General features: G+C 38.8%; 2 protein-coding genes and 1 pseudogene across 2 annotated transcripts in view; 1 reads left to right on the forward strand and 2 right to left on the reverse strand.

The window, feature by feature from the left end:
* LOC108676617 overlaps nucleotides 1-3,390 on the reverse strand; it is a 28,823-nt gene extending 25,433 nt beyond the window's left edge. The window contains exon 1 of the mRNA XM_018164728.2: nucleotides 2,696-3,390. The gene's annotated coding sequence lies outside the window, so the exon portion shown is untranslated. The remainder of the gene's footprint in view (nucleotides 1-2,695) is intronic.
* Nucleotides 3,391-6,607: 3,217 nt separating this feature from the next.
* LOC125178285 lies at nucleotides 6,608-6,725 on the reverse strand (annotated as a pseudogene).
* A 2,822-nt stretch (nucleotides 6,726-9,547) lies between these two features.
* On the forward strand, nucleotides 9,548-20,550 carry LOC108676618. The gene is made up of 12 exons (XM_018164731.2): nucleotides 9,548-9,663; nucleotides 10,224-10,333; nucleotides 10,919-10,984; nucleotides 12,084-12,292; nucleotides 12,582-12,718; nucleotides 13,538-13,567; nucleotides 14,975-15,019; nucleotides 15,783-15,948; nucleotides 16,578-16,642; nucleotides 16,986-17,148; nucleotides 17,959-18,111; nucleotides 18,972-20,550. The coding sequence occupies exons 1-12, from the start codon at nucleotides 9,548-9,550 to the stop codon at nucleotides 19,233-19,235; spliced, it is 1,524 nt and encodes a 507-aa protein (XP_018020220.2). The 3' UTR covers nucleotides 19,236-20,550.
* The last annotated feature ends 3,373 nt before the right edge of the window (nucleotides 20,551-23,923 follow it).

Here is a 23,923-nt window from a genome sequence, read left to right on the forward strand (position 1 = left end):
TAATACCGTGATCAGTAATAACCGGTGAGTGATATCCGGCCGATATGAGTGTGTTCGTTCATAGATCCATTGCGCTATTTGACCTTCGGATTAACATGTCTCGTACAAATTTACGGCCGCGGTCTCACGGCCAATCTCCAAATTCAGTGACCAATGAATATCTCCCCAAATTAATGGACTCAGCTCGATGAAACTTGGTACACGCATTCATCAGGACCTAACGGTGATGCTTAGTTCGTGAGAATATTTTCCATTTCACCTTTCGTAAATTTCCATTTCGTATTTTCGTAAATTATACGGCAATACGGGACGAAATTTACAGCAAGCAAAAAATTTATTCTAAACTACCGAACAGATTTTAATGAAACTTTGAATATACAAACATAACCTCACAGCGGTGATGTTTAGCTATTGACAATGTTTTTTTTTTTAATTTTGCCTTCGTTTGCGAGTTATAAGGCTAAACGTATACCGCTCTTAGTCAATACAAATAAAAAACCGGCCCTTAGAAATGCCGGTCATCAATTTCTACATATATCCGTACAACTCGCGAACGAGTACAAAACAGAAAAAATTGCCACGATTTAAACATCACCGTTGGGAGGTTAGGAATGTATATTCAAAGTTTCGTTCAAATCTGTTAAGTAGTTAGAAGACATTTCTTGATCACTGCAAATGTAGGCCCGAATTGCTCTATAACTCACAAATGAAGGTGAAATGGAAATTTTTCACGAGCTAAACATCACCGATAGGCCCTAATGAATACGCGCACCAAGTTTCATCGAGCTACGTTCATAATTAGTTTGGGAGATATTACTTGGTCAGTGAACTATAGGAGATAGGCCGTGAGACCGGCCGCGAGACCGACACCTCGAATTACCTTAGTCAAAGATTACCTTAAAGTTTTATGACATAGATCTATTTTTTAACTTCAGCTACTTTAAAAATATTGAGATGAGCAGCGAACGTAAAGATTTAAAAAAATGCAGTGACACGACCTTTAAATTAGAACATGTGAGGCTCACTTAGTGACACTTACAGCCAATAGCGTTTTCCTGTAGAATTTGCTGATATGCAAAATAGAATAGAAAGTGCAACGCATTTATGGTAACTAAGTGAGAGATTATGCCTAAGGTCATTTTTAGTAAAATTTGATGAGAATTAAGTAAGAAATCAAACGGCGACCGGTTTTTGCAATGCTATTTTTCAAAATAAGGTTGATTCAGTGCGATAAGCTTTTTCAGTTCAATGATAATCATGGCCGTAGGTTCAAGAGTTACTATTCTGCTACTGCCATAATAACAATGAAGAAATTAAGCGTTTGAAACTTAAAAAACAAACTCTAGAAACCACGTGAAACTCATAATAATTAAAAATTAATTATATTAACGAAGATCGGAAAAACAACTTAGCAGCAACACATGTAACTTTGGAATAAAATAAATACGGCAATGTAAACCACATGCAGGGTAGAGGCTGGAATTAGCACGTGAACAGCTCGGCCAAAATGGCACACTCAATACAACAAACTTTGCCAAATTCTCGACATCTCGCGTCATTTCTTCGCTCAGGGAAATGCGTATGACTGTCGAAATAGCGATGTATATACGATGTTCTTTTGGTCCTTGTGCGAGAAATCCTGATACATATAGGCCGGGCAAAAGAGCGGAACAGTGTTGCGTGCAGCAAGCCACTAATTGGACAAAATATATATATTTATTTTTCTGAGTGTTTGGCTGTCGGGTCTGGAGGGCGGCAGTCCCGATTAATCAGATCGCGTGACTCGCATAGAACTCATTATCTGCGTATCCCCTTAAATGTATGATAGTTGAAGCTCCTCGCATGAAAATAAAACCACATTCATAATAGAAATTATTGAATTAATCTTTAATTGAAAGAACTGATGAGAATAATAATCCACATATTAAAGAACACATATGAACACAAATGCTTAATTAAATATTCAAATGGGCCTAATGAAAAATACACGTGTTGAGCTTGAATTGACAGTTCGATCATCCTTCATGGAAAACTCAAGGAAATTTTCCCTAAGTGCTTCAGAAGAGCATGTCCTGTGGGTTATTGATACGTTTCATCCCATGGTACTGGCATGAAAAATATTCGTAAAATGTTTATCATGAATGCTTTATAAGAAGTACACAAGATAAAGCTGCCTCACACCGACAGTACCGTGGAAATGAGGTCTGCTTTGTCCTCGTATTGACGTGGAGCTCGTGCCTGCAGAGAGCACGCAACACAAGCGAGCAATGGCTTAATAGCCCCAATTTTGTGCACTGGTACATGACGGCAGCTTTGCTGGTACCGTCATTAAAACAGAGTGAATGTGGAAATTACGTTTCCCGCTTGTTCGTTAAAACACTCGTTTGAATACTTTACTCCAGAAAAGGGATGGGGGATTCGAATATATTATGACCGCGCTAGCAAACTTCGCATTCTGTCGAAGCCCTGCACTTTAAAAAAATATTAGTGATTCAGAATTAATTCAATAATATATTATTCTGCCCGTTGTTGATTATAAGCAAAGCAGCCACTAAATAGAAGATATGAAAATTAATACAACTTGAAAATATTAGGAGCCTAATACAGCTTTTCCATCTGGTGCACACAAGGCCTCCGCAGTAGACATGCAAACGATTATGTAAGTACATCCAGGACCTTGAGGTACGAGCCTCACCTTGGTTAGCAGCGAAGATGCAAGGGTACCAGAGTTCACCGAGCTCGCAGGGAAGTGAGATTCCAGGCGTCTTCAGCAATGTGTGAAGTCTACACGTTTGACGGTGGGTAAGATGAATAGTATACACAAATTCTCAACCTCTTTACGATCCAGTCACGCACATATTGAACGAAAATGACCGTTTTCCTGGATTCTCTCCACGGTTTTTACACTTCTTATTTCGAAGAGTTTCCGGTAGAGGGTACGGTGATCACGTAAAAATTTGCAAATTGAATTCCCAATAGAGGTCGCCAACTCACAGGCAATTACGAATAAATACCCTCACTCCCGAAAATATATGTCAGTAATGATACCAGTTTTTCTTGACGGCACAGTTTCGGAGGCCAGCGTTGGTCAAGACATAAGCACAGAATAGATCAAACCTTCCAGAATAATGCAAGAGTGTGAGGGAATGAATGAACACTTCTCAATGAGCGGTTCTAAACATGGAACATGGTTGAATATTGCTTCATCCAGAGAATATATTTCAACTAGATGACATTTTGACTAGTCATATGTATTATGAAACTTTAGGTTTTTACTGTCAAAGAGAACTATTGGTCCCACGTTTTCGAAATGCAACCAAAAATTTCTCACACGCGCGAAACTCTCGGTGACAAGCTATCAAGCGCTCAAGTACACAACCTCTCACGACGACGGCAGCACCAAATCTGAGAAACTCAGGGCCATTGAGAGAGCGCGTCATTCGTCATCAGAAGTAGGCACCCGCTTCCCGAGCAATAATTAATATTTCAGTGCAAGCCTACAACGCCAATAGGGTAAGCAGGAAGAATTGGACAGAAAAATGCACCAAGTTAATGAGCACGAATATTATTTCGTTATGATGTTCTAATCTAGAGGAAGACTTGCTACGAATTCTTTTTTATTATGCAAAAGAAAGTAATGAACCTCGTCGAGGCTCACAAATTAAAGACAAGATGGTATTGCAATTCAAGTATGGGCTGCATGAGACGTGCCACAAGAAAAAATGTACAATAACAGTTGAAGAAAACTTTCCAATGACGATTTGTTTTCAACATTGCATTATATTGTATATTTAGGATCGAATTACTATAAACTCGTTGTATACATTAAATTTCCCTAGAGAGGTCTTCTTATGATACATGCGAAATGGATGTAACCTTAAACAAAAAATAACGCGAACGTGATGCGAGGCGCCACCAAAATGGCAGTTTCGGAGGAGTTAAAATTTATAAAGTCGTCCAAAAAGAAATTTTTCCTCTGATGAATCGAAAGTCGGATAGCAGGTATTAAGCAAAAGATTTAAATCTTTACCCTCAAGCTCGCGATGAGAAAGCAATTCACTCGCACCTGGGAAGTAAATTACCAATGAGCGAAGAAACCAAATTATGCGACTCTGTGTTTCCACCATAAAAATACTGCCCCATAAGTTTCCATCAAAGTGCCACGTAGTCAGTGAAGAAACAGAAAGGTACTGGGCAAGCAAACCCGAACAAGCAAAATCGAGAAGAAAACCGAGCAGATAATTTTATCATTGTGTAATTTATAATAGTTATCAAATCTTTTAGGAAACGACGAATAAAAAAACAGAACACTGTTCCCAGAGAGAGCGATAAATTTAATAATCCATGAGAACTATTACACTTGAATTGCGCACCACACTAGAAACATAAAAATTCCAAATACACGTTACGCGTAAATCGGTTATGGCAGACATACTTCCAGCAGCCCTTATTAGAAACAGATGAACAAGAAGATAGGACCATAAAGACTACATCACTACCTTAGTATTCTTAGTATATGTTTCGAACGTAGCAGTCATATAGGCGGCAGACCACGATGGATCGCCGTCTCTGATCGAAGATCGCGGACTAGAACAGTATTCCAGATATTGAGGAGCGCCCAACCGGCTCGAAGTTATCAGGTTTTGAAATACACGAAGAAGAGGTTCTCAAGCGCCCATGGTAGCTCTAAATCCCAACAAATCATGTGGACCAGACGGCTTCCATCCCAGATTGCTCAAAGAATTAGCAACCGTTCTGTCCGGCCCATTGACAGTATTTCAAAAAACCTTGAACGAAGGAACTTTGCCGTCCGACAGGAAAGAAGCTCAAGTAACACCATTGTTCAAAAAAGGTGACAGAAGAAACCCCGGGTGGGGTACCTTTTAATTCAAAGAAACGGGTCATCACCTTAATTAATAAATCATTGCGTACAATATTTCGGGTTAGGTATGATGAAAACCATATCCCATTGACTCGTACTAGTGTGTTATATAAACAGTCGAAAATTCTTAAACTTGACGATATGTACAAATTTCAGCTGGTAAAATTCATGAATAGGGCACTTTTCCACGATGAACGTCTTTTTAATTCTGCATTCGCCTCTCTTGTTCCTCAACATTCCCATAACACCAGGGGCATGCGTTTTAACTTACCCCCGGTTCGGTTAGAAATTGAAAAAACGGCATCGTTTTTAATTGTGTAAAATATTTTAATGAATTTCCTGATGAGTTTAAAATAGATTGTTCTAAATTAATTTTAAAGACCAAATTCCGCGATTTTATTCTTACCCAGTATTAATTTGACTTTGATTATCATGTAAGATTTTATTAGTTGCCTTTCTTAATAAGTTCTCTGATAAATATTATGGTGTAAGTCAACATTGTTTTGAGTTTTCGTCTTAGTTGTATCTGTCTTTTAGGTATTAGGTTGTTATTGGCTTTGTTATATTCATTTTTAGTCGCCAAGTTGCTTGTTCTTATATCAGTTTTATAAAGGGTTAGTTTATAAGGATCTTCTTACTTTGGGCACTTTCTGTTTCCTATTGACTTATCTCAGTTTCATTACGTTATTGTTCTATTGAGAGTAATTTCGCCTATGTCGCCTGTGAAGCTTTTTAGCTTATATAGGCATTCACAAGGAAGCAATTTGTATTTTTTCTTCAAATTTTCATGGTCTCTTGTTATGTATATTTTTGTGTGCTCCTCTGTGAATAAACAATAAACTGAAATAATAGCCCTCCCAGTCTGACAAGCGTTGTTAATTTTGTAAGCAAATGGAATCTGTTGTGAGGGATAGGATTATTGATCACTTAATTGACTGTTCACCATCTCCTATCAGATTGTCAACATAGTTTTATTGCCGGTAGATCCTGCGCCACTAACTTATTGTCTGCGTTGAACGATTTGACTCGCCTGCTGGATGCATTGTTTCTCGATTTTGCCAAAGCATTTGACAGTATTCCGCATGAGCGGCTGTTGCGTAAAGTGAAATCTTTGGGAATTGAGGGAAACGCACTCCAATGGATCAGAGATTTTCTAGTAGGTAGACAACAACGTGTCAGTATTAATGGAACCGTATCAGACTGGGCATCAGTGTGCAGTGGCGTGCCACAAGGAAGCGTTCTTGGGCCTATTTTGTACGTTGTTTTTATAAACGTTCTGCCAGAAGTAGTGTCCATGCAGCGTGTGCTTCATGATTGCCGATGACACAAAAGTTTATAATACAGCGAAGGATGCGTCAAATAAAGCGCAATGGCAAGATGTACTAACCAGACCCAACATTGCTTAACTTCGCTGATCGGACGAGAAGCGGTGCTTTCAACGTGGTATGGCCGTTGGCGAGAGCCAATGAGTAATTTCTTCCATTTATACCAGCTATGAGATNTGTCACGGAAGCAGAGTTTCCTAGTCACTAATGGTATAGTCACAGCTAATGAGGGAAGCCCCTTAGCGCTCTATCGTCACCAACGACGTGGTCGACTTAGTCGCCACTGCAGGGGGATTTCTGCCACCAAATGTTTGAGGTCTTGAGGTGTGTGCATGATTTAGTGAACTATGTGGCCTAGGCGGAATTAACTTGACATAACATTACGGTCAAAAAGCAAAAGCCAACAGCATCTGGTGTTCCCAGGCGGTCACCCATCCAAGTACTAACCAGACCCAACGTTGCTTAACTTCGCTGATCGGACGAGAGGCGATGCTTTCAACGTGGTACTTGCCATGTTGTGGATAAAATTAGCCTGTTGTGTATTAGCTAAGATTATGTACCTATGTATTATTAACGCATCGCAAGAAACACTAGTATAGTATTTTCATTCGTGTTTTCACTCGTATAGTATTTTCATTCGTATATTTTATTTTGCTTTTTTATGGATAACGGCTCATTCACATATCTGCGAGTAATGTTTCATGCATGTTGAAAATAGCTATTTCAACCATCGAGTCGATGTTGAAATTTTCTTCAATCTTCCAAGACATTCTGAAGATCTTGTATAAATCCTACCTTCTTGGATTTTTTGTTACGTCATTATTGCTTTCTTAAGTCGATAATTGTAGAAAGTCACAAGCAAATGTCAAAAAAAATTGTCAAAAACCTAATGGTTCCGACTGTTGTTGCCATCGCTATAGAATTTCAGGTTATAACCTTATATGTATGTAACGTACGTCTGTGTCTCCAAGCCAGATGTTGTTAGAAAAGCGCCAGAAACATCGAAACATCTCCAGGTCCATTGCTTTAGTCAAGTTGTTTATTTTTGAAATAAAAAAAACTTACCTCGAAAAATTACCTCATTTCGTTGCCGAATTTTTATCCCCACTCATAAAGTGATCTGTAATTGTTCATTAATCATTCAAAGTTTCGTAAGACGGTAACTGTTGATAAAAATTGTATAGGGTTATCCACGAAAACTTTCCGACTTGAAAGCTCAATAATAAAATGATTGAAGGTTTCATTACAATATTAATTTTATTGAAAAGGACATTACCTGAATTTTTGTATCACTTAGTTTTAAATATTAAATCGGAGAAATGATGGCCCACATTCAGTTGTCTGAGATGATGTTCAGATGGCATCAGTTAGTAGATTTTGGCATCAGTAGTTCCGTTCAACTCGCGGTCTGTTGGCGATGGCTTGGCGCATGTTGTTCTTCAAACGAGGTAGATCCTTGGACAGTCATTGTAGGCCATTGATTTAAGATAACACCGTAAAAGAAACACTTCCACTTGCTCTATATGTGTTCACCCACGTAGCAATCGATTCCATATCAAGAACCGACCTGAAGGACGAATGCGGAATGCTCGCTGAGTAGCGATAATGGAACAGCCATTAGAAAAGTACGCCTCGAGAGCAAACGCACGCTGCTCACTTGTCCAATGCATAGTGGCAATTGACTAGGCGGGACACAAAACTTCATGACCTTGCCTTTCATCTGAAAAACACCCCGCCCTTTTCTAACAACATCTGGCTGCTTGGAGCGAAATACAAAACAGGAAGTTTTCGTGAATCACCCCGTTTGAGAGGAGATTTGATGGCTAGTATAGAGTATGCATGATTTCTTAAAGTTTTGGTAATTTCTGTCATTTTCAGTCTGTCATCAGTTATCTTGGTAAAAATCTTGGTCAGAATTGTTGGCTAACCATTCTCCTCAACTTCATTAAGTAGCATCTCGATAGCATCAAAAAATGTTGTAGTCAGCCTCATAATTTTAATTATTCATGTTGCTTAAAGTAAACCAATGATTTTTTTATTTGTGTTTGCTTCTTTAATATCGTTTACTAAATTGTCTGAATGTTATGAGCAGATTACTGAATTTACTTTGAAAATAAACCTGACAACATTTCTCAGACCACTGATACAATAAAGATATTTCAAAACTCAGTTGATTGAATGAGTAGCAACATTATCTGTCAATGTAAACTACATTGAATAACTAAATTTAACTAAATTTGTTCCTTCATATTCTATGGCTCAGGGACGTACGTATTATCAGGAATTTACTTGCCATATTTTGTCCTGTCGAAAACTCTTACACATTTTCATACGAGCGTCCTACTCAAGAGATAAGGTAGCCTAAATCTCATCCCCAACATTGTTTTTTCAAAATAAAATAGCTGTCTTGACGAGCTTTTGGGGGGACCCCGACCCACTTTTGTTAACAAAGACGGTCTGGAGGCTTCCTCCGAATTCGTATCTGTTGCCGTAGCCTCTACAGTGATTTGCCGGTCATGTTGGATCTAAAAAGCCAATGCGAGTAACGGCAGCTTCCAGCTTCAGTTACAAATAACGCATTTTGCTCTCGAGGTGACAATGGAAGGTGCAAGAGGTCGCTGGGAGACTGCGCCACAATAGCGTAACTGCGCTAAAATATGGCGTCAATTTATCAACAAATTAATAGCTAGAACGGGACGGTTGCGGAGGCTACCGTAAGTATATATCTTCATTTATGAAGTTAGCGTTTTACTTGTGTTAATTTTTCTTGCTAACGATAATTCCAAATCATTTGGCTCAGATCTCCATTTCGCTTTTTTATTTCTCTCTTGATAAATTTCAAAATTTGATTCTTTTATTCTTCTTCGACTTCAAGCGTGTAAATGCTTGTGGATGTCTCGAGAACGTTGACGCTCGAGTTAATTTGAAAAGAAATATTGATTCGAAATACGGAAGGAAACAGTTTCGTGTCATACGATTCGAGAAAAAATATTAACATAAAATTTAGCTCCGCATTGATGAAATACATGATGAGTAATAACTATAATACTTTGAAAAAAATTCATTTTAAATGCTTGGCAGCTAGATGCCAAGTAACATGAATTACAGCACCAAGTAAGCATCATCAGAAATCTACTGCATGGGCTCATTAACTGCTCTTTGTTTGAGCTCTGAATTTTTATCGAAATCATCTTTGTAATTTTTAATTTCAGTCAGTAACTAACAGAATCTTTTGGCTGTCAAATTTTGGCTCTCGCCGACGTCGTTTATTTATCAGTGGAGCTTCGTAGGAATTTTGCACCTGCACGATCAAGGCAACCACAGCAACAACAGGAATGAAATGAGGGAGAGAGGGAGAAGAAGGGTGAGAGGAAATGACGATGACGAAGACGTTCTTAAGGCGTCAGTGAACTCAGAGGCTGACGGCTCTGCTCGAGCCTTCAATGCTGCCGCCAGGCATCGCTTCAGCCTTGAGCTTAGCTTCAGTTAAGGCTATAATTGGACTCCATTACAAACCGGTTTATGAATAGTGCCCGCGAGTTGTTTTCAATGAAATGGAGTAGCTGCAGGTCAAGTGGACATTTTTGCATGCTTTTTTTATGCAAGTAATTTTTGAAGACAACTGTATTGAAGACTACTTTGCACAACGGTGCTCATATTCTTTGCAATTGGCTGCACTTTTTTGCAGCTATGCGCAACACTAGTTCAGCGGTGTGCTCAAAAACATCGCTTCTTGCTGCTTGTACTGAGCTGCTTTACGCACTGCACATCTGCGTGCCCACTGTACAGAGGTTCTTGTGTGTCCTGCGCAGCTGGGATAACTTTTTTTAGAGCCTCTTATATGAACTTCCCGTACTGTTACGCGTACTTCAAACCTATAGCGGCGTTCGTCATCTGCAGAGATTTATATGTACCGCATTTGCACGTGCGCTCTATTCACCACCTGCCGTGTTGACTGTACCATCATCACTGCAGTTTTCTTAATTGATTCATAACTCCGTGCACTACCTGCACAGGTGCGCTGCACCACCGGCGCAGGTGCGCTGCACCACCGGCGTAGGTGCGTTGCACCACCTGCGCAGGTGCGTTGCACCACCTGCACAGGTGCGCTGCACCACCTGCACAGGTGCGTTGCACCACCTGCACAGGTGCGTTGCACTACCGGCACAGGTGCGTTGCACCACCGGCGCAGGTGCGTTGCACCACCTGCACAGGTGCGTTGCACCACATGCACAGGTGCGTTGCACCACCTGCACGGCCAGGCTGGGTTCCCCGTTAGATAGAGCGGCGGAAACGGCTCTCCACTTAATGCCTCGACGGCCTCAGGCGCCGCTGTTTCGTCTTGTCCGTGTTGAACCTCTTCAGGTGCTGCCGGTGTTACTTTCGGTATTGCTGCTGGTGTTACTCCCTGTATTGCTGGTGTTACTTTAGGTTTTGTTGATTGTGATTCTTTCGTTGTTGTTGGTGATACTTTCGGTATTGTTGATTGTGATTCTTTCGTTGTTGTTGGTGATACTTGCGGTATTGCTGATGGTGTTACTTTCGGTATTGATGATAGCGTTGCTCGAGTTGCATCGCAATTGTTGCTTGCGTTGTTAGTGCAATTTTTAATAGAGTACATGCTGCAGTTGTTGCTGGCATTGTAGCTGCATTAGTTACTGCTGCTCCTGCCACTTGTCGTTTTCGACGTCCCTCTTTCTTTCTTTTTATTAATTGAGTTTTGTGTTGTTGCAGGTCGCAACCGTCTCACACGGACAGCTAGTCACAAAAAAGAACCGTAAGTATTCTCCATCAGGCAGTCCTTGTTTTTCAAAGCAGGGTTAGGTTCGAAACGAATGGACGCTTACAGTATCATCAAAAAAATGTGTATCAAAGATTCCGTTGATTAGACATCACTACAGCAATTATTATTTGTCAGCATTAGTATTACAGTAGAGTGTTAGGTCTATTACTTCATATGCCCGAAAATATTATTAATTAGTTTGTGTATTTCAAAACAGCGGTATATGGGATACTTGTTATGACATTAGTTATCATTAGTCAGCCCCTGCGTTACAAAGAGGTGTTGTGCCGAATACTTGTTGAGCTATCATTTATAACTCCTGTCAAATTTGTGTCTTAAATCACTGTTAAGACAGATATTTATTATGACATCAGATATGAATTCTAAGATGGCGTATGTCAGCGCATTGCTAAAATCCGATGCTCATTGAGAATCAGAAGTCAGCTTATGAATTGCACTGAATTTCAAGTCTGTTCTGTACTGGTGATTTATTATTACATCGTGTAAAATAAGTCTGTTTTTGCACATTAATGCAGAACTATGAAGGACTGTTTCATATCAACCAATAACGTCGAGTAAATTACAGTTGTTGTTAGTCGATGGGAATTTCAAAAATTCCAAATGAGCATTTAAATTACTGTAAATTTTTATTTTTATACGAGCATGTCATTGAGTAGAGCATATTGATGACACAGCAAGGAGCGATATGTACGTGACAGCGCCAGGTTTTAATCACTGCTCTGTCCGCTGAGCTGTCCTACTGCTGTTAACAAAGAGACCATCCGCGGTACTTTGGCTTCCTGACAATTTTGTGGTTCCGACAAAAGCTTTTTGTGCGTCGTTCACACTTGTTTCTTCCGGCGCCAATTTAATTCCGGTTGACACTGTTTTTATCACAAATTAATTTTGTGAACAATTGGCAGGCTAAGAGACGCAAAATACACTCACTCCAAACTCTAGAGACCGAACTTTGTTGTTGATAGCATTCGTTTACCTACGTTATTTTTTCTTGAGGCTTAGTGTTTTTTCGTGGTCTATCTTTGTTTCCCTGTAATTAGCTATCACAAATTCTCAACTCACTGGTTGACCGCAGCTCTGGACGCTTCCATCAAAGACGTGCGAATTTTCTGCAATAGCAATGACATCGTCGTATCTATCGAAGCAACAGCCAAGTTCAACGGCATGATCTACCCTAAGGGTTTGTCCAAGAATTCATCGTGTATGGCCGAGTATAAGGAACAAATAAATCCTGTCCTATACAAGTTACCTCTCAAGTCCTGCAACACCATGAGCGTTGAACTGGTAAGATCCATTCTGATATATTATTGAACAGTGCAAAAGAATACTAAAAGCTAACATTTTTTTTGTAATATCAACAATTCAATCGTTTTCTGAATTTCATTTCTTAATAACGTTAATTTTATTCTAATTTTCGCTCATCTCATTTTTATATAGTGTTTCTTTAGTAAAGACTTGTCTTTCTTACCATGGCAAATTGCGCGTTAGAACCGTTTAAAATGAATTTTCATGCCCGAAATAATTAATTATCGAGAAGATAGAAGTTAAAATCATCAAAAATATGTTTCCTCAGGACGATGGCATCGAATATTTCAACACAGTGGTGGTTCAGCCGCACCGTAAGCTGGTTACCAACCAGGGCAGAGGCTACCACATCCGCTGCAAGTACCAGACCCAAGAGAAGACTGTCACCAACGCTTTCAACGTCAGGTACGTCGAGCTTACTCTGTGTGTGTTTCCTAGTTTTCTTGCAGCCTCTACTGAAATTAAATAACTTTTTCTTTTTATTCTCACTCATTCCGATGCATAGAAATAAACTAAGTTAAGTTTAAAAAAGTATTCTTAAATGATTACGTTATCTGCATGGACTTTCACAATTTCCTGAGTTCGAGTTAATTTTATAAGGAATCTAGCTAGGGTGCGATTGACGTTTATTAGTACGCTGATTTATTAAGATTTTTTATGTTTATTAAATCGTTTATTTGTCCGATGTTTGAAGTTCTATGTTGTGAGCTCTATTACATCAATACTTTCTATTGCATCAAAGAGTTTTCTTAATTTTATGGCTGTTTTGAAATCTTGACCGTCATTCTAACCCGTGACATTCGTTACGGCTCGTAGGAATTCAGTGCTGTCAATGTGGAAAAGGAAAACCCTTCTTCCAAAGCGTATTATATTATAAAATACATGAGTGTTGAAAGATCTGGTAACCGCGTTTAGCCAGTTTTTTTTTATCGTGAGACTCTTTGCTCCCAAAATAATTTGTTGTCCTTAGAAATCGACAGTTTGAAACGTGAATAACAAAGTTCTGTTTGTCACGAACGGTGAATTTGTGCTGGACATACCTCGGTCATTGAAATTTTTCTGCGAAATTTCTTTTACGGGAGCTTCTTGTCATAAAGCCTTCTTAATGAAAGTTGTAAAGCACTGCAAAGCCTGTGGCTTGAGTTGTACGTACTTGGTGTGGATTGAATTACCTGTCGTTTATAACACTCATTTCTTGCTCCCTCGGCGACTGCGACCCTACAGCGACTTTAACGCCAGTCTGCGCTTGCCCGGGTTGGTGCTGGATTCATTATATAGTGTTGTGTCAATAACACCGATACTAACACAGAACACTAACTGGGTGGAATTCGCAAGCCGTTTTTGAACTAGATATTGTATGGATGACACTAAATTATTCTGGCTTACTAAATCTCCAATCAACGAGTGATGAAAACCGGCTCTTGTCATTCTCGCTATCCACTAACTAATAACAACTCACTATTCAGAATCACAGCATATGATCACCATTCACGGAAATGCGTATGATCACCTTTGCAAAGTTTAAAAATTTGTTGTCACCATTAATTATTGGCTAACGCGAATAATCATAACCGAGACCTCGTCTGTTCCTAGATTCGTAATCGCTACATACCTAATACGTACGTACATGTAAGCAATCCAAGCCAGACATCCTTTCATTGATGGTGCCATTAAAGGTGTAGGTAATTTGTATAGAATCTTCTACCCTATTGATGTGCAGCGAACATCCTGCTGTATCTCGCCTATTGTGCACATTGAAAATGTTTGTCCCGTTTGTGCAGCAATGTATTACGGTTCTCTTTGGGCTGTGTTTGCATCTACGAGTACATTACAAAGAACAACTTTATGCAACTGGCTGTAGATTTGAAAGCAAACCAATAATTATTGAAAAAAGTAATTAATACTATAAGGGCCTTTTTCCTATAGGCTGCTATAAGTTCCTTCAATCTCATTTATTAATTTAAAAAATAAGTACAGAGTTCCAGTTTACAAGATTGTGTTACAATGTATTTACATTTCGTACGGCATTCGGTCCAAAAGGCATCCTATTTTCTTTCGCATTGGTTATTTCCGAGGTCACTCAATTCTGTGTACAAATTACGCTTTTAACAGCTACCCTGACTGAAACATAACCATACGAATAATACTCGCAGTAGCATATTAGTTGGCTCGGTTTCTTTCAAAATCTATCACATATTGTTGATTATTCTTAAGTTTTGAATTGGGTTTACGTGTGGTTCCAAACTTTTCAACATCGGAGATCTCAAAACAAATGTCGGTTAAATTACGAATTGTGAAACCCATAGAATTAATTTGTATAAGTTTAAAATCAAATCCATCCGCTACGGCGTAAAACTCAAATATTTATTCATCCTGATATACTCATTCGGACATGCATATAATTAAGATTGAATAAATATTTATAGCGTATAGCTAATGTAGCAGCAAAAATAGACGTCAGACGAAAATCGTTAATTTCTGACGGGAGAATTATTCCGTAGAGAATAAATAAACGTATGATTCTTAAGAAAAATAAATCGCTCCGTAATAATCATTTCCCTGAATCATTTGCACCCATCATCTTGATTGTAATTTCACAAACGTCATACAAATTCTCGTATCGTAAAGTAACGGATTTTTATTTTAAATTATTTCTTTCAGTGATGCCTTCGGTGGTGACGGCAAAGAAGATCTGAACGGCACGAGGTGAGCCTGAACTCTGGAAGTTGAGGAAACTTTGATAGATTTTCTTGTGTTTTTGGACCAATGATTAGTCAATCGGACAGACAATCGAAATGATCCTCGTATTTTGGATAAATTATTTATACTGCACTGTTAGAAAAAACGGTGAAAAAACGGTCCCACTGGCGTTCTAGGGGCCGGTCGCCCCGTGAAAATAAACTGTTTCGCCGTTTTTGTCAGGTGTTTTACGGATTTCTAGTGTTAAATTAGAATAAAAACGGTGACACGGTGTTTCTTTTCACGTGCCGACTGGCCACTGAAACGACGGTAATACCGTTAACGGTAATTTTTCTACCAGTGTGTTCTGCTGTGAAATTTGTTTTCAATTGATCATATAATCTCTCTGGTAATCGCATGCCTCTTGAAGTGAGAGTAAAATCGCGATGCATGTAGAAAAAACGGTCCCACTGGCGTTCTAGTGGCCGGTCGCCCCGTGAAAATAAACTGTTTCGCCGTTTTTATCAGGTGTTTTACGGATTTCTAGTGTTAAATTAGAATAAAAACGGCTACACGGCGTTTCTTTTCACGTGCCGACCGGCCACTGAAACGCCGGTAATACCGTTAACGGTAATTTTTCTAACAGTGTGTTGTGCTGTAAAATTTGTTTTCAATTGATCCAATAATCTCTCTGATAATCGCATGCCTCTTGAAGTGAGAGTAAAATCGCGATACATGTCACTTGAAGTACACTGACGAGTTTATTAAATATATAAATTTTTTGTGGCAGTTTCCTGGGCACGACGCCCCTGACTGCCACGGCCCCCATGCCAGGCTGCTACATGCGCATCTTCGCCGGCGAGCCGTCGGACCGCCAGGTGGCCGAGAACGTGCGCATCGGCGATCCTCTCACCATGGTCATCTCTCTCGACAACCAAGAGATTTACGGCATGAAGGTAGGTTGTTCACCAGGAATATGTGCGTAAAAAAGTCCACAAAAGTGATCATCTCACCATGGTTATCTCCCTCGACAACCAAGAAATTTACGGCATGAAGGTATTGCTCGCTTGGAATTTGATCGTAAAATAGTCCTTAACTGACATATTTTCGGCCTTGGTCCTCATCGTACGTAATTTTTCGTTGTATGAAAGTAATGACCATGAAATGCCTGACATGGAGGCAACTCATGCATTAGAAATTTTCTGAATTAATTAGACTTTGAAGTTTTTAGCTTGTAATTGCGTCGCTCAGGTGGGAAATTTAAACTATTTTTCAGAAAAAGATAAGAATTTAAAAAATAAATAAATTTACATTTCTATCACGAGATGGCAACTCACATTTTTGGGGCTGATTTCCTACGAAATATCTTTACGGTATGTACTTTTTTCAGACAATATATGTCACAAATCATGCATTTCTGACATAGATTATATACCAGTGTTAAGATAACTTAATCATCAAAGAATAAGTAAAAACAAATAAGTTTCGAAATTAAACAAAATTTGGGAACCTTCACCCCTATGCATTTGCAAAATAAAATTTAATTCAGTAAGAGGTTAAAAAATTATTATGTCCTATTTTGCAGGTGACAAGTTGCTTGGTCAGAGATGGTCTTGGTTGGGGCGAACAGATGCTCATCAACGATCAAGGGTAAGAGATGTACACGTATCATTCTAATGAAAATTATATAGATACTCATAACTTCTTGGTTACTCTCAATTTGTCAATATATGGTGATTCCTAATTTCCTGAACACACAAGTTAAATAAAGATTTAACATGAAAATTCAGGGTATTTATAATATTATTTTCTTAGATAATTTAAAAAATGGTCACAACAAAGAATAAACTATGGTATTAAACGTGAATCAAATTTCACACTCTCTTGATATCGTTCATGATGGCCTGTACATGCATCAGCCTCGATATCCCAAGCAATTTCAACATTTCTTGAGTAAAATGTTTAGTCGGTAACAAAAACATGCATCCTGCAGCTGCCCTGTGGACTACGAGATTTTAGGGCCGTTCGAGTACAGCTCCAGCAAGACCACGGCAGCTGTACGCTTCCAGGCTCACAAGTTCCCGTACACTTCGTCAGTGTACTACCAGTGCAACGTGCAGCTGTGCATCAAGAATGCTGACGGATGTGCTGATGTAGTGAGTTTAGAAACATTCATTATGTTTATATGTGGTGCGTCAATGATTATACGGTGTGCATCGATGTTTATACGGTGTGCATCAAGAATGCTGGTGGATGTGCTGATGTTGTGAGTTTAGAAAGATTCAATATGTTTATATGGGGTGCATCGATGTTTATACGGTGTGCATCAAGAATGATGACGGATGTGCTGATGTAGTGACTTTAGAAACATTCATTATGTTTATATGGCGGGCGTCGATGTTTATAAGGTGTGCATCAACAATGATGACGGATGTGCTGATGTAATGAGGTTAAAAACATTAATTCTCTCTACATGAGGGTGTTTTGATGACGCTCGACTTCAAAATTTTAGCAATTTTTGAAATTGTATGGTATGTGGCGGTATGAAGTGTATGGACAGAGAGGTACGGATAATGGTCTGTGTGTCCTTAGTAAATGGATGACTTGATCGCTCAAATTTGTTGTTATAAATATCATTGATGTTCTGGCAAGAATGTGTAGCATCTCATACCTTTCAAATGAAACATTCATACTAACGACTATAGCCTATTTGATCTCGCGGTGAAATCTTTTTCACGATATTTACGCCTAACTCAGTTCTAGCAAGTATTTCGCAAACCATGCAGCTGTAAAAATTTTTATTGTGAACATCTCAATTTTCTGGATAGAAATTCTCAAATTATCTCCAGAAATCCCCTTTATAATAATTTATATTTCATATAAATTAATAATTTATATTTCATATAAATTAATAATGTATATTTCATATAAATTAATTAACTTAACAATTTTTTTTCTCTCACCAGCCGCCCGTGTGCGTCGAGGGTCAGAACTTGCGTCGTCGGCGTCGTGACGTGAGCGTCAGCGGAGACGGCAACCTGACGGAAGTTGAGGCTGAAGTTGACGAGGATCTTACCATCGAAGTGTTCAGTGGTCTCTACGTCAACGAAGAGGAGGAGGTTAGTAGCTGGAATATCCCATTAGAAGCTACATCCTAATCAGGCTGGTGGGGTAATGGACAGACGGTTCGGATGAAACGACGTTTCAGTATTACGTCAAAAACAACAGCTGAACTAGAATAGCGGTTTGAAAGGGTAGCATCTGCAAGCGAGCGAATTGGAAAAACTCGTTCTTTAGGAGTACAAACATGTATCGTAGAGATGTGAATTTCCGATTGTGCAATGATCCATTGCTTGTACTGGTTAGCTGTGATCTCATGGATACGCTAATAGTGGATTGCCACGCTGCTTTTAGTCAGGTTACAATTAAAATGATAAGAAACGGTTTATTACATTTCGTTTAAGCGGCTTGTGCGCAAGAAATGACAAAATTTCCTTACGACAAGACTAAGATCTAAAGATTTCACAGCCTAAAGTAAGATAGTGGAATATGACGTGGAGCACAGGATTACTTAATTACAAGCGAGATATAATCACAATAGAAAATTGAGAAAATCACATCTGAGGCATAAGATGAATTTGACGGAACCATGTGCATCGTTCATGGCACTTACCTAATAATCGGAGACTTGATGCGTGTAGAATGAAAGGCTGCAAAAACGAATGAATTGTTACACTGATGCATTGGACGTGCAAAGTTCTGATTAAATTAAGCTTTCTTCCTATCGATATAACTTTGCAGGAGGTACTTAAGCTTTAAGCCGTTTGCAAACGGGAGGACTCAGCGGAGCAATCAATCCGTTTGCTATCCAATATTCAATTTTGATAACTCGTGTGCAATGTGCCTTTTATCAGTAACTGCATGGATTATTTTTTCTTCCTGTTTGACATTGCTTTGCTAACAAGTATTTGTTGTACAGCTCCCCGAGCCCGACTTGCAGGGAGGTGTCAGTTCTTCGGCAGATATCCGAAAAGAAGAACTGGATGACCCCGACAAATTCTGCCTCTCACCAAAGACTTTTGCTATCGGCATTGCGATAGCCGGCCTCATCCTGATGATCGCGGTGATTGCGGCGATACTTGTGCTTATCTCCCGACGAAGGAGAAGGAAGGACGACAGCACCACTGGCTCATCGATCTATTCTGGCCCCTACACCAACACTGCTTATAGTCATTCTTCATGAACAGTGCTGCCTAATTCATTTAGTAGTTCTTCCTAAATGCTGCATTTCGAAGCCTTGTCTATGTTGTTGAGTGGACTTGAAAAGTCAGAATGGTTTCTAGGAGAAACTGGAAGAGCTCGCACGCACAAAACTGCAATTAAGTCTAGAATTATAGGAGTCCTCCGTCATATTTGACCAAAAAGTAGTATCTAACTGTAAGATTCCGCCGAGCCATTTTAAAAAGTATCCATGTTAGCATCAGTACAATTTCACTCTAAATCTCTTGCTACACGTAATGTTATGCAAGAAGAATTTTTATGTACCGACAATGTAGAATTTAGCTGAAATTTTACCCATATTTCTTACTGCTCTATCTGGTCCGAAGATATTGCGGCCAAACATCAATGCCCCTCAATAAATAATACGTAATGAATGTGGACTCAGGTTCAGAGTTTCGAGGTGCCTCCGGTACAGTTTGAGTTTACTGCGACTCCTCTTCTAGGAAGATGAAAGCTTCTTATGATATTTCCACGAGCTCTCTATTGCATGAACTGTCGCTTATCGGTTTACCCTTCGTAATTTAAATCTATCTGTTCATTTGTCATAAGTTAGTCACTGAGAAACTGAGTTATCCGCATCTTGAGTTTTGGTTCACGCGCATCATTGCGTATGACTCCGTCTTAACCGTGCGCTGCTGGAGGCGGTTGCCCTTGAACTACAACTGAGCTGATCGAATTCGCTTGGAATTATTAGTTCATAAAATGAATCTGCCCCAAATTACGTTTCAATTTTAAATAATTTAACCCCTTAATCAAGAAGCTAAATGTTTTCTAGTTATTTACAAGGTATAGTAAAGTTTGTGCGCAGGTTCGGCTTCAAATACGTCATTGTTTCAATTTTCTACGGATAGCTTAATTATTTTTATATTGAATTATAAACTGCGAGTATTTTACTAAAATTTGAATTGTTCACTCTTTTGAAGAAAATGTTTGATAACGCGTATCCATTACTCTTGTGCAGTCTATTTTTCTTACTGAACTAAAATTCTATTACTTTTTCCTAAATTTTTAAATAATTTCACGGGGTGTTTCCGATATTTTTCAATAAATTTTAATCGAAAATTTAGCCTCAATTGTATTATTTGTGCGAACAGCAGTCAAGAATTTATAGTTATGGGCATAGGAGTGAATGCCAGAACTTGATAAGCGGATGTCGTCAGTCGAGTAGAGTAGCTGCATAGCACCAACTTAGCCATTCTTAGTCTTATAATACGTAAGCATATATTGTTTTATTCATCTTATCATTGATACGGAGTGCAATAAAATTGAGACAGTAATGCTGGTAATTGTTTATACAACCTACAATGTAATAATATTAAAGTCGTCTTCTTTTATTAGTTAACAACCATTTAATCATACGCAAAGAAATGAGTGAGACTTTGTCCAAATAACAATTCATTTTTTTTTGCCCTTGTGTGTGGGTCAAGTTAACCCGCGTTAAAATTGGTATTTAAGTGCCCAGTGCAGAAAACATGTCTACATTTGGACAACCTGAACCAGTCATGCTTCTGAGTGTACGAGGGTAACCAGTTGCTCATCGACTATGACTAGGAAATTATTTAACAAGGATGAAGTTCAATAGTACAGGGAAATAGCAGGAATTAACGAAATGACGGTGAGATTATTGTCTCTTGACCCAAAAATCGACGTTCTAAAAAGAAATAAAAATAATTTCATGACTACGTTCTAAATAGCCTCATACGTGCCTCGTTCGTAAAACGTTATCTGTCAAAAATTTCAGTATTAACCATAGGTGATTCATATCTCAAAAAAAAGCTAATAAAATTATTTAACGGGATTTCAAGTGATGTTTAAAATTCCTTCTAAAAATATTTTCATGGTTACACGAATTCGGATGTTAACGATGTTTGCTGTATTGCAATATCAGGACAGGCACGTTATTTTTTTCAAAAGCTTGAAAGTACATAAAAAATAAGCAATAAATAAGAAGAATATTTTATAACATTTATACCAGATTTCATCATCAACAGATAATTTAAAGACGCATAATAACGCTTTGTCATATGATTTTCAGACATTCACACAATTGAATTTCATGAATTTAAAGTCTGGTTACTTTTGCACCGCCCCCGCTCCAAAAATTCGCTCCCTGCACTAAAAGAAATATGCAAGACTTTGTTACAAAAAATTGAAACACTTTTTTTAGCGCAACATTTTTAGCCCGACAAATTTTGGCCATACGTTGATTTATGATTTCACGACATTTCATGAAAGGGGGGCGGGGCCATTTCAGGGGGGGCAGTTCTTCAAGTAATTAGATAGGAACTAATTAGCTGCTGAGCTCTTTAAATATAGTGTCTACTTGAGTTGTGCTGCAGTTACGTGTTTAGTCTCATCTTAAAGCTGACATTCTGGCCTATCCAACGGTACCATTACCATCTCTGTACGTTGATTTATACGTTCACGACACTTCATGAAAGGGGGGCCGGGGGGAGTTCTTTCAGTAATTACATAGGAGCTAATTCGCTGCCCAGCACTACAAATACAGTGTCTCTATATGAGGTCTGACTCAGTGTGCCTCCGGGCGTTGTGCGGATAGTGTGCATGTAGTCGCTCCCATCATCCCTGAGTGGAAACAAGCTCCAGAAACGTTTAGTTTGGTATCTATGCTACATTGAGCGCATATTGTGGTGCACGCGGGACTTTGTCGTGCTCTCCTCAACATTCACACTTATTGTCACGGAAAACCTATCTCCTCCTAGAGTTTTGAAGCTACATCAATGAGACATACACCGTTCGATGCGCAACAAAATCATGTACAATTGAACACGGGCGATTTTCTAATTTCGTTATAGTTTGGATTTTATTCCGCAAAAAGGGGGGGGGGGTGGCGCGGGGGAAATCGAAACATTTTCGAAAAATTTACGAAAAATGCTCCCACACCCACAAAAATGAGAAATCCAAAAAAAAACCGCCGTGTTCAATTTTAGATATGGTCTTTACGCATCGAATGATATGTGTCTCGATGTTCTAGCCTGAAAATCCTAGGAGATAGATTTCTATGGTACCCCATTTTTGACCGTTTTCTAAGATTTTCACGTTTTCTTTCATTTTTTTCGAAAAATTCACATGAACAAAAAAGTCTTAGATTTCTGTTTTACATATGTGAACCAAGTTTCAGAGTTATCTGTCAGTAAATAGCCGAGATAAATTTTACCCTAGACGCTCTCTTTAACTTTAGTTTCATTGAAAGAAGAATCACTTATTGAGGATGAATCAAAACCATGTTTAACTCGGTAAAATTATGGAACAGATTTCATCATAGATTAAAAATAAAATACTATATCATAGAAACATGTACTGTATCCGAACTCATGCAAACTCAATCCTAATAAATTACAAAAATAATACAATGTACACCGCATGGTGAATCATATACTAGTTCAACCATGATTCACCGTGACCCACGTCTTTGCCTCTAAAGGTTCGTTATTTGATGCCGTCAATCTCTTTTTCATAGTTTGTGAATTTTCTTTTATAGAGTTAACCTTTCAGCGTCCAGCTGTACGTATAGGTCGCCTTTAAAAACGGTGTTTTCAATTTATGTATGAAGCTCATTGGTCCAATAGACGAATATAATGCCACTAATTTCAGGCCATGCCATGACCGGAAAATATAAATGTCGACTTAATTTGTTTAAATGAATGAATGTAAACAATCTGTTATGGATGCGACGCGGTGTTTTGCACTAGTAATAAAATTTGTCAAATGTCATTTCCTCGTGGACAGTCCGCCCATTTCCGCGTGGCCACGCGCGTCTCGACGGCAGCGAACAGTTGTCGGCTGATCGCTGAATTCTCGGCACTGAGTTGGCAGTCGGTAGTTGAGCAGCAGCGCGCGTAGCGTGTGGTTGTGTGACTGGTTGCTCATGAGTGCTCCTTTTTGGAATGGTGACAGGTTCCTAAAGTAACATGAATATCGAACATTTAAAGCAACATACATTAAAAATATGAGTCGATGTATCATAATCTGTTTGTAAAATTTATGTAATTATAAAATTGAAGTACTGGCAATCACTTTCCTGTAATATTTTCTCAACAACGTCGCATTGGTTTAATTATTAATAGGTATAAGCCGGTTAGCCAGTGACTTTTGTGAACATGTTTAATGGAATGTTTGGTATTATTTCTACAGATTTCTAGTCGAATAGAATAACCAAAGATTGTGCTCTTGAAGTAAAAGTAACGTTTCTTCACATGTTTTAGTTTACCTCGAGACTCGAGTCTTCAGGGATTGAATAGCTAGTTAAGTTGCTTGAGGTTCTTCGGCGATAATGTCCACTGATCTCATAGCTTGCTAATTGAAAACTTTTTTACATTCATGCATTATTCGTCTGCATTCCGTTTTTTTTTCATCCGTTAAATGCGTAACGAAACAGTGCGAAATGATGCCCAAGATAACCATTATGAAAGTAGTTTATGGAATGTCTTAAAAAATTCACATATTTTATAGTTGATTAAGAATTTTCCTATTTCTTACCTAAGAAATAGTCGGCAGAGTACCGGTACGTGTCACACGACCTCGAAATTTCTGAGAAGTCGAGCTGTCGAGTCACACCTAACCTTAACGCAGACTCATCTTGCCAGCTCAATCCAGCACCCAGGATGAAATTCTAGGAATAGGCTCTAT

Source organism: Hyalella azteca, unplaced genomic scaffold, assembly GCF_000764305.2.
Source record: "Hyalella azteca isolate HAZT.00-mixed unplaced genomic scaffold, Hazt_2.0.2 contig8570, whole genome shotgun sequence".
In the NCBI taxonomy this organism is placed as follows: domain Eukaryota; kingdom Metazoa; phylum Arthropoda; class Malacostraca; order Amphipoda; family Hyalellidae; genus Hyalella; species Hyalella azteca.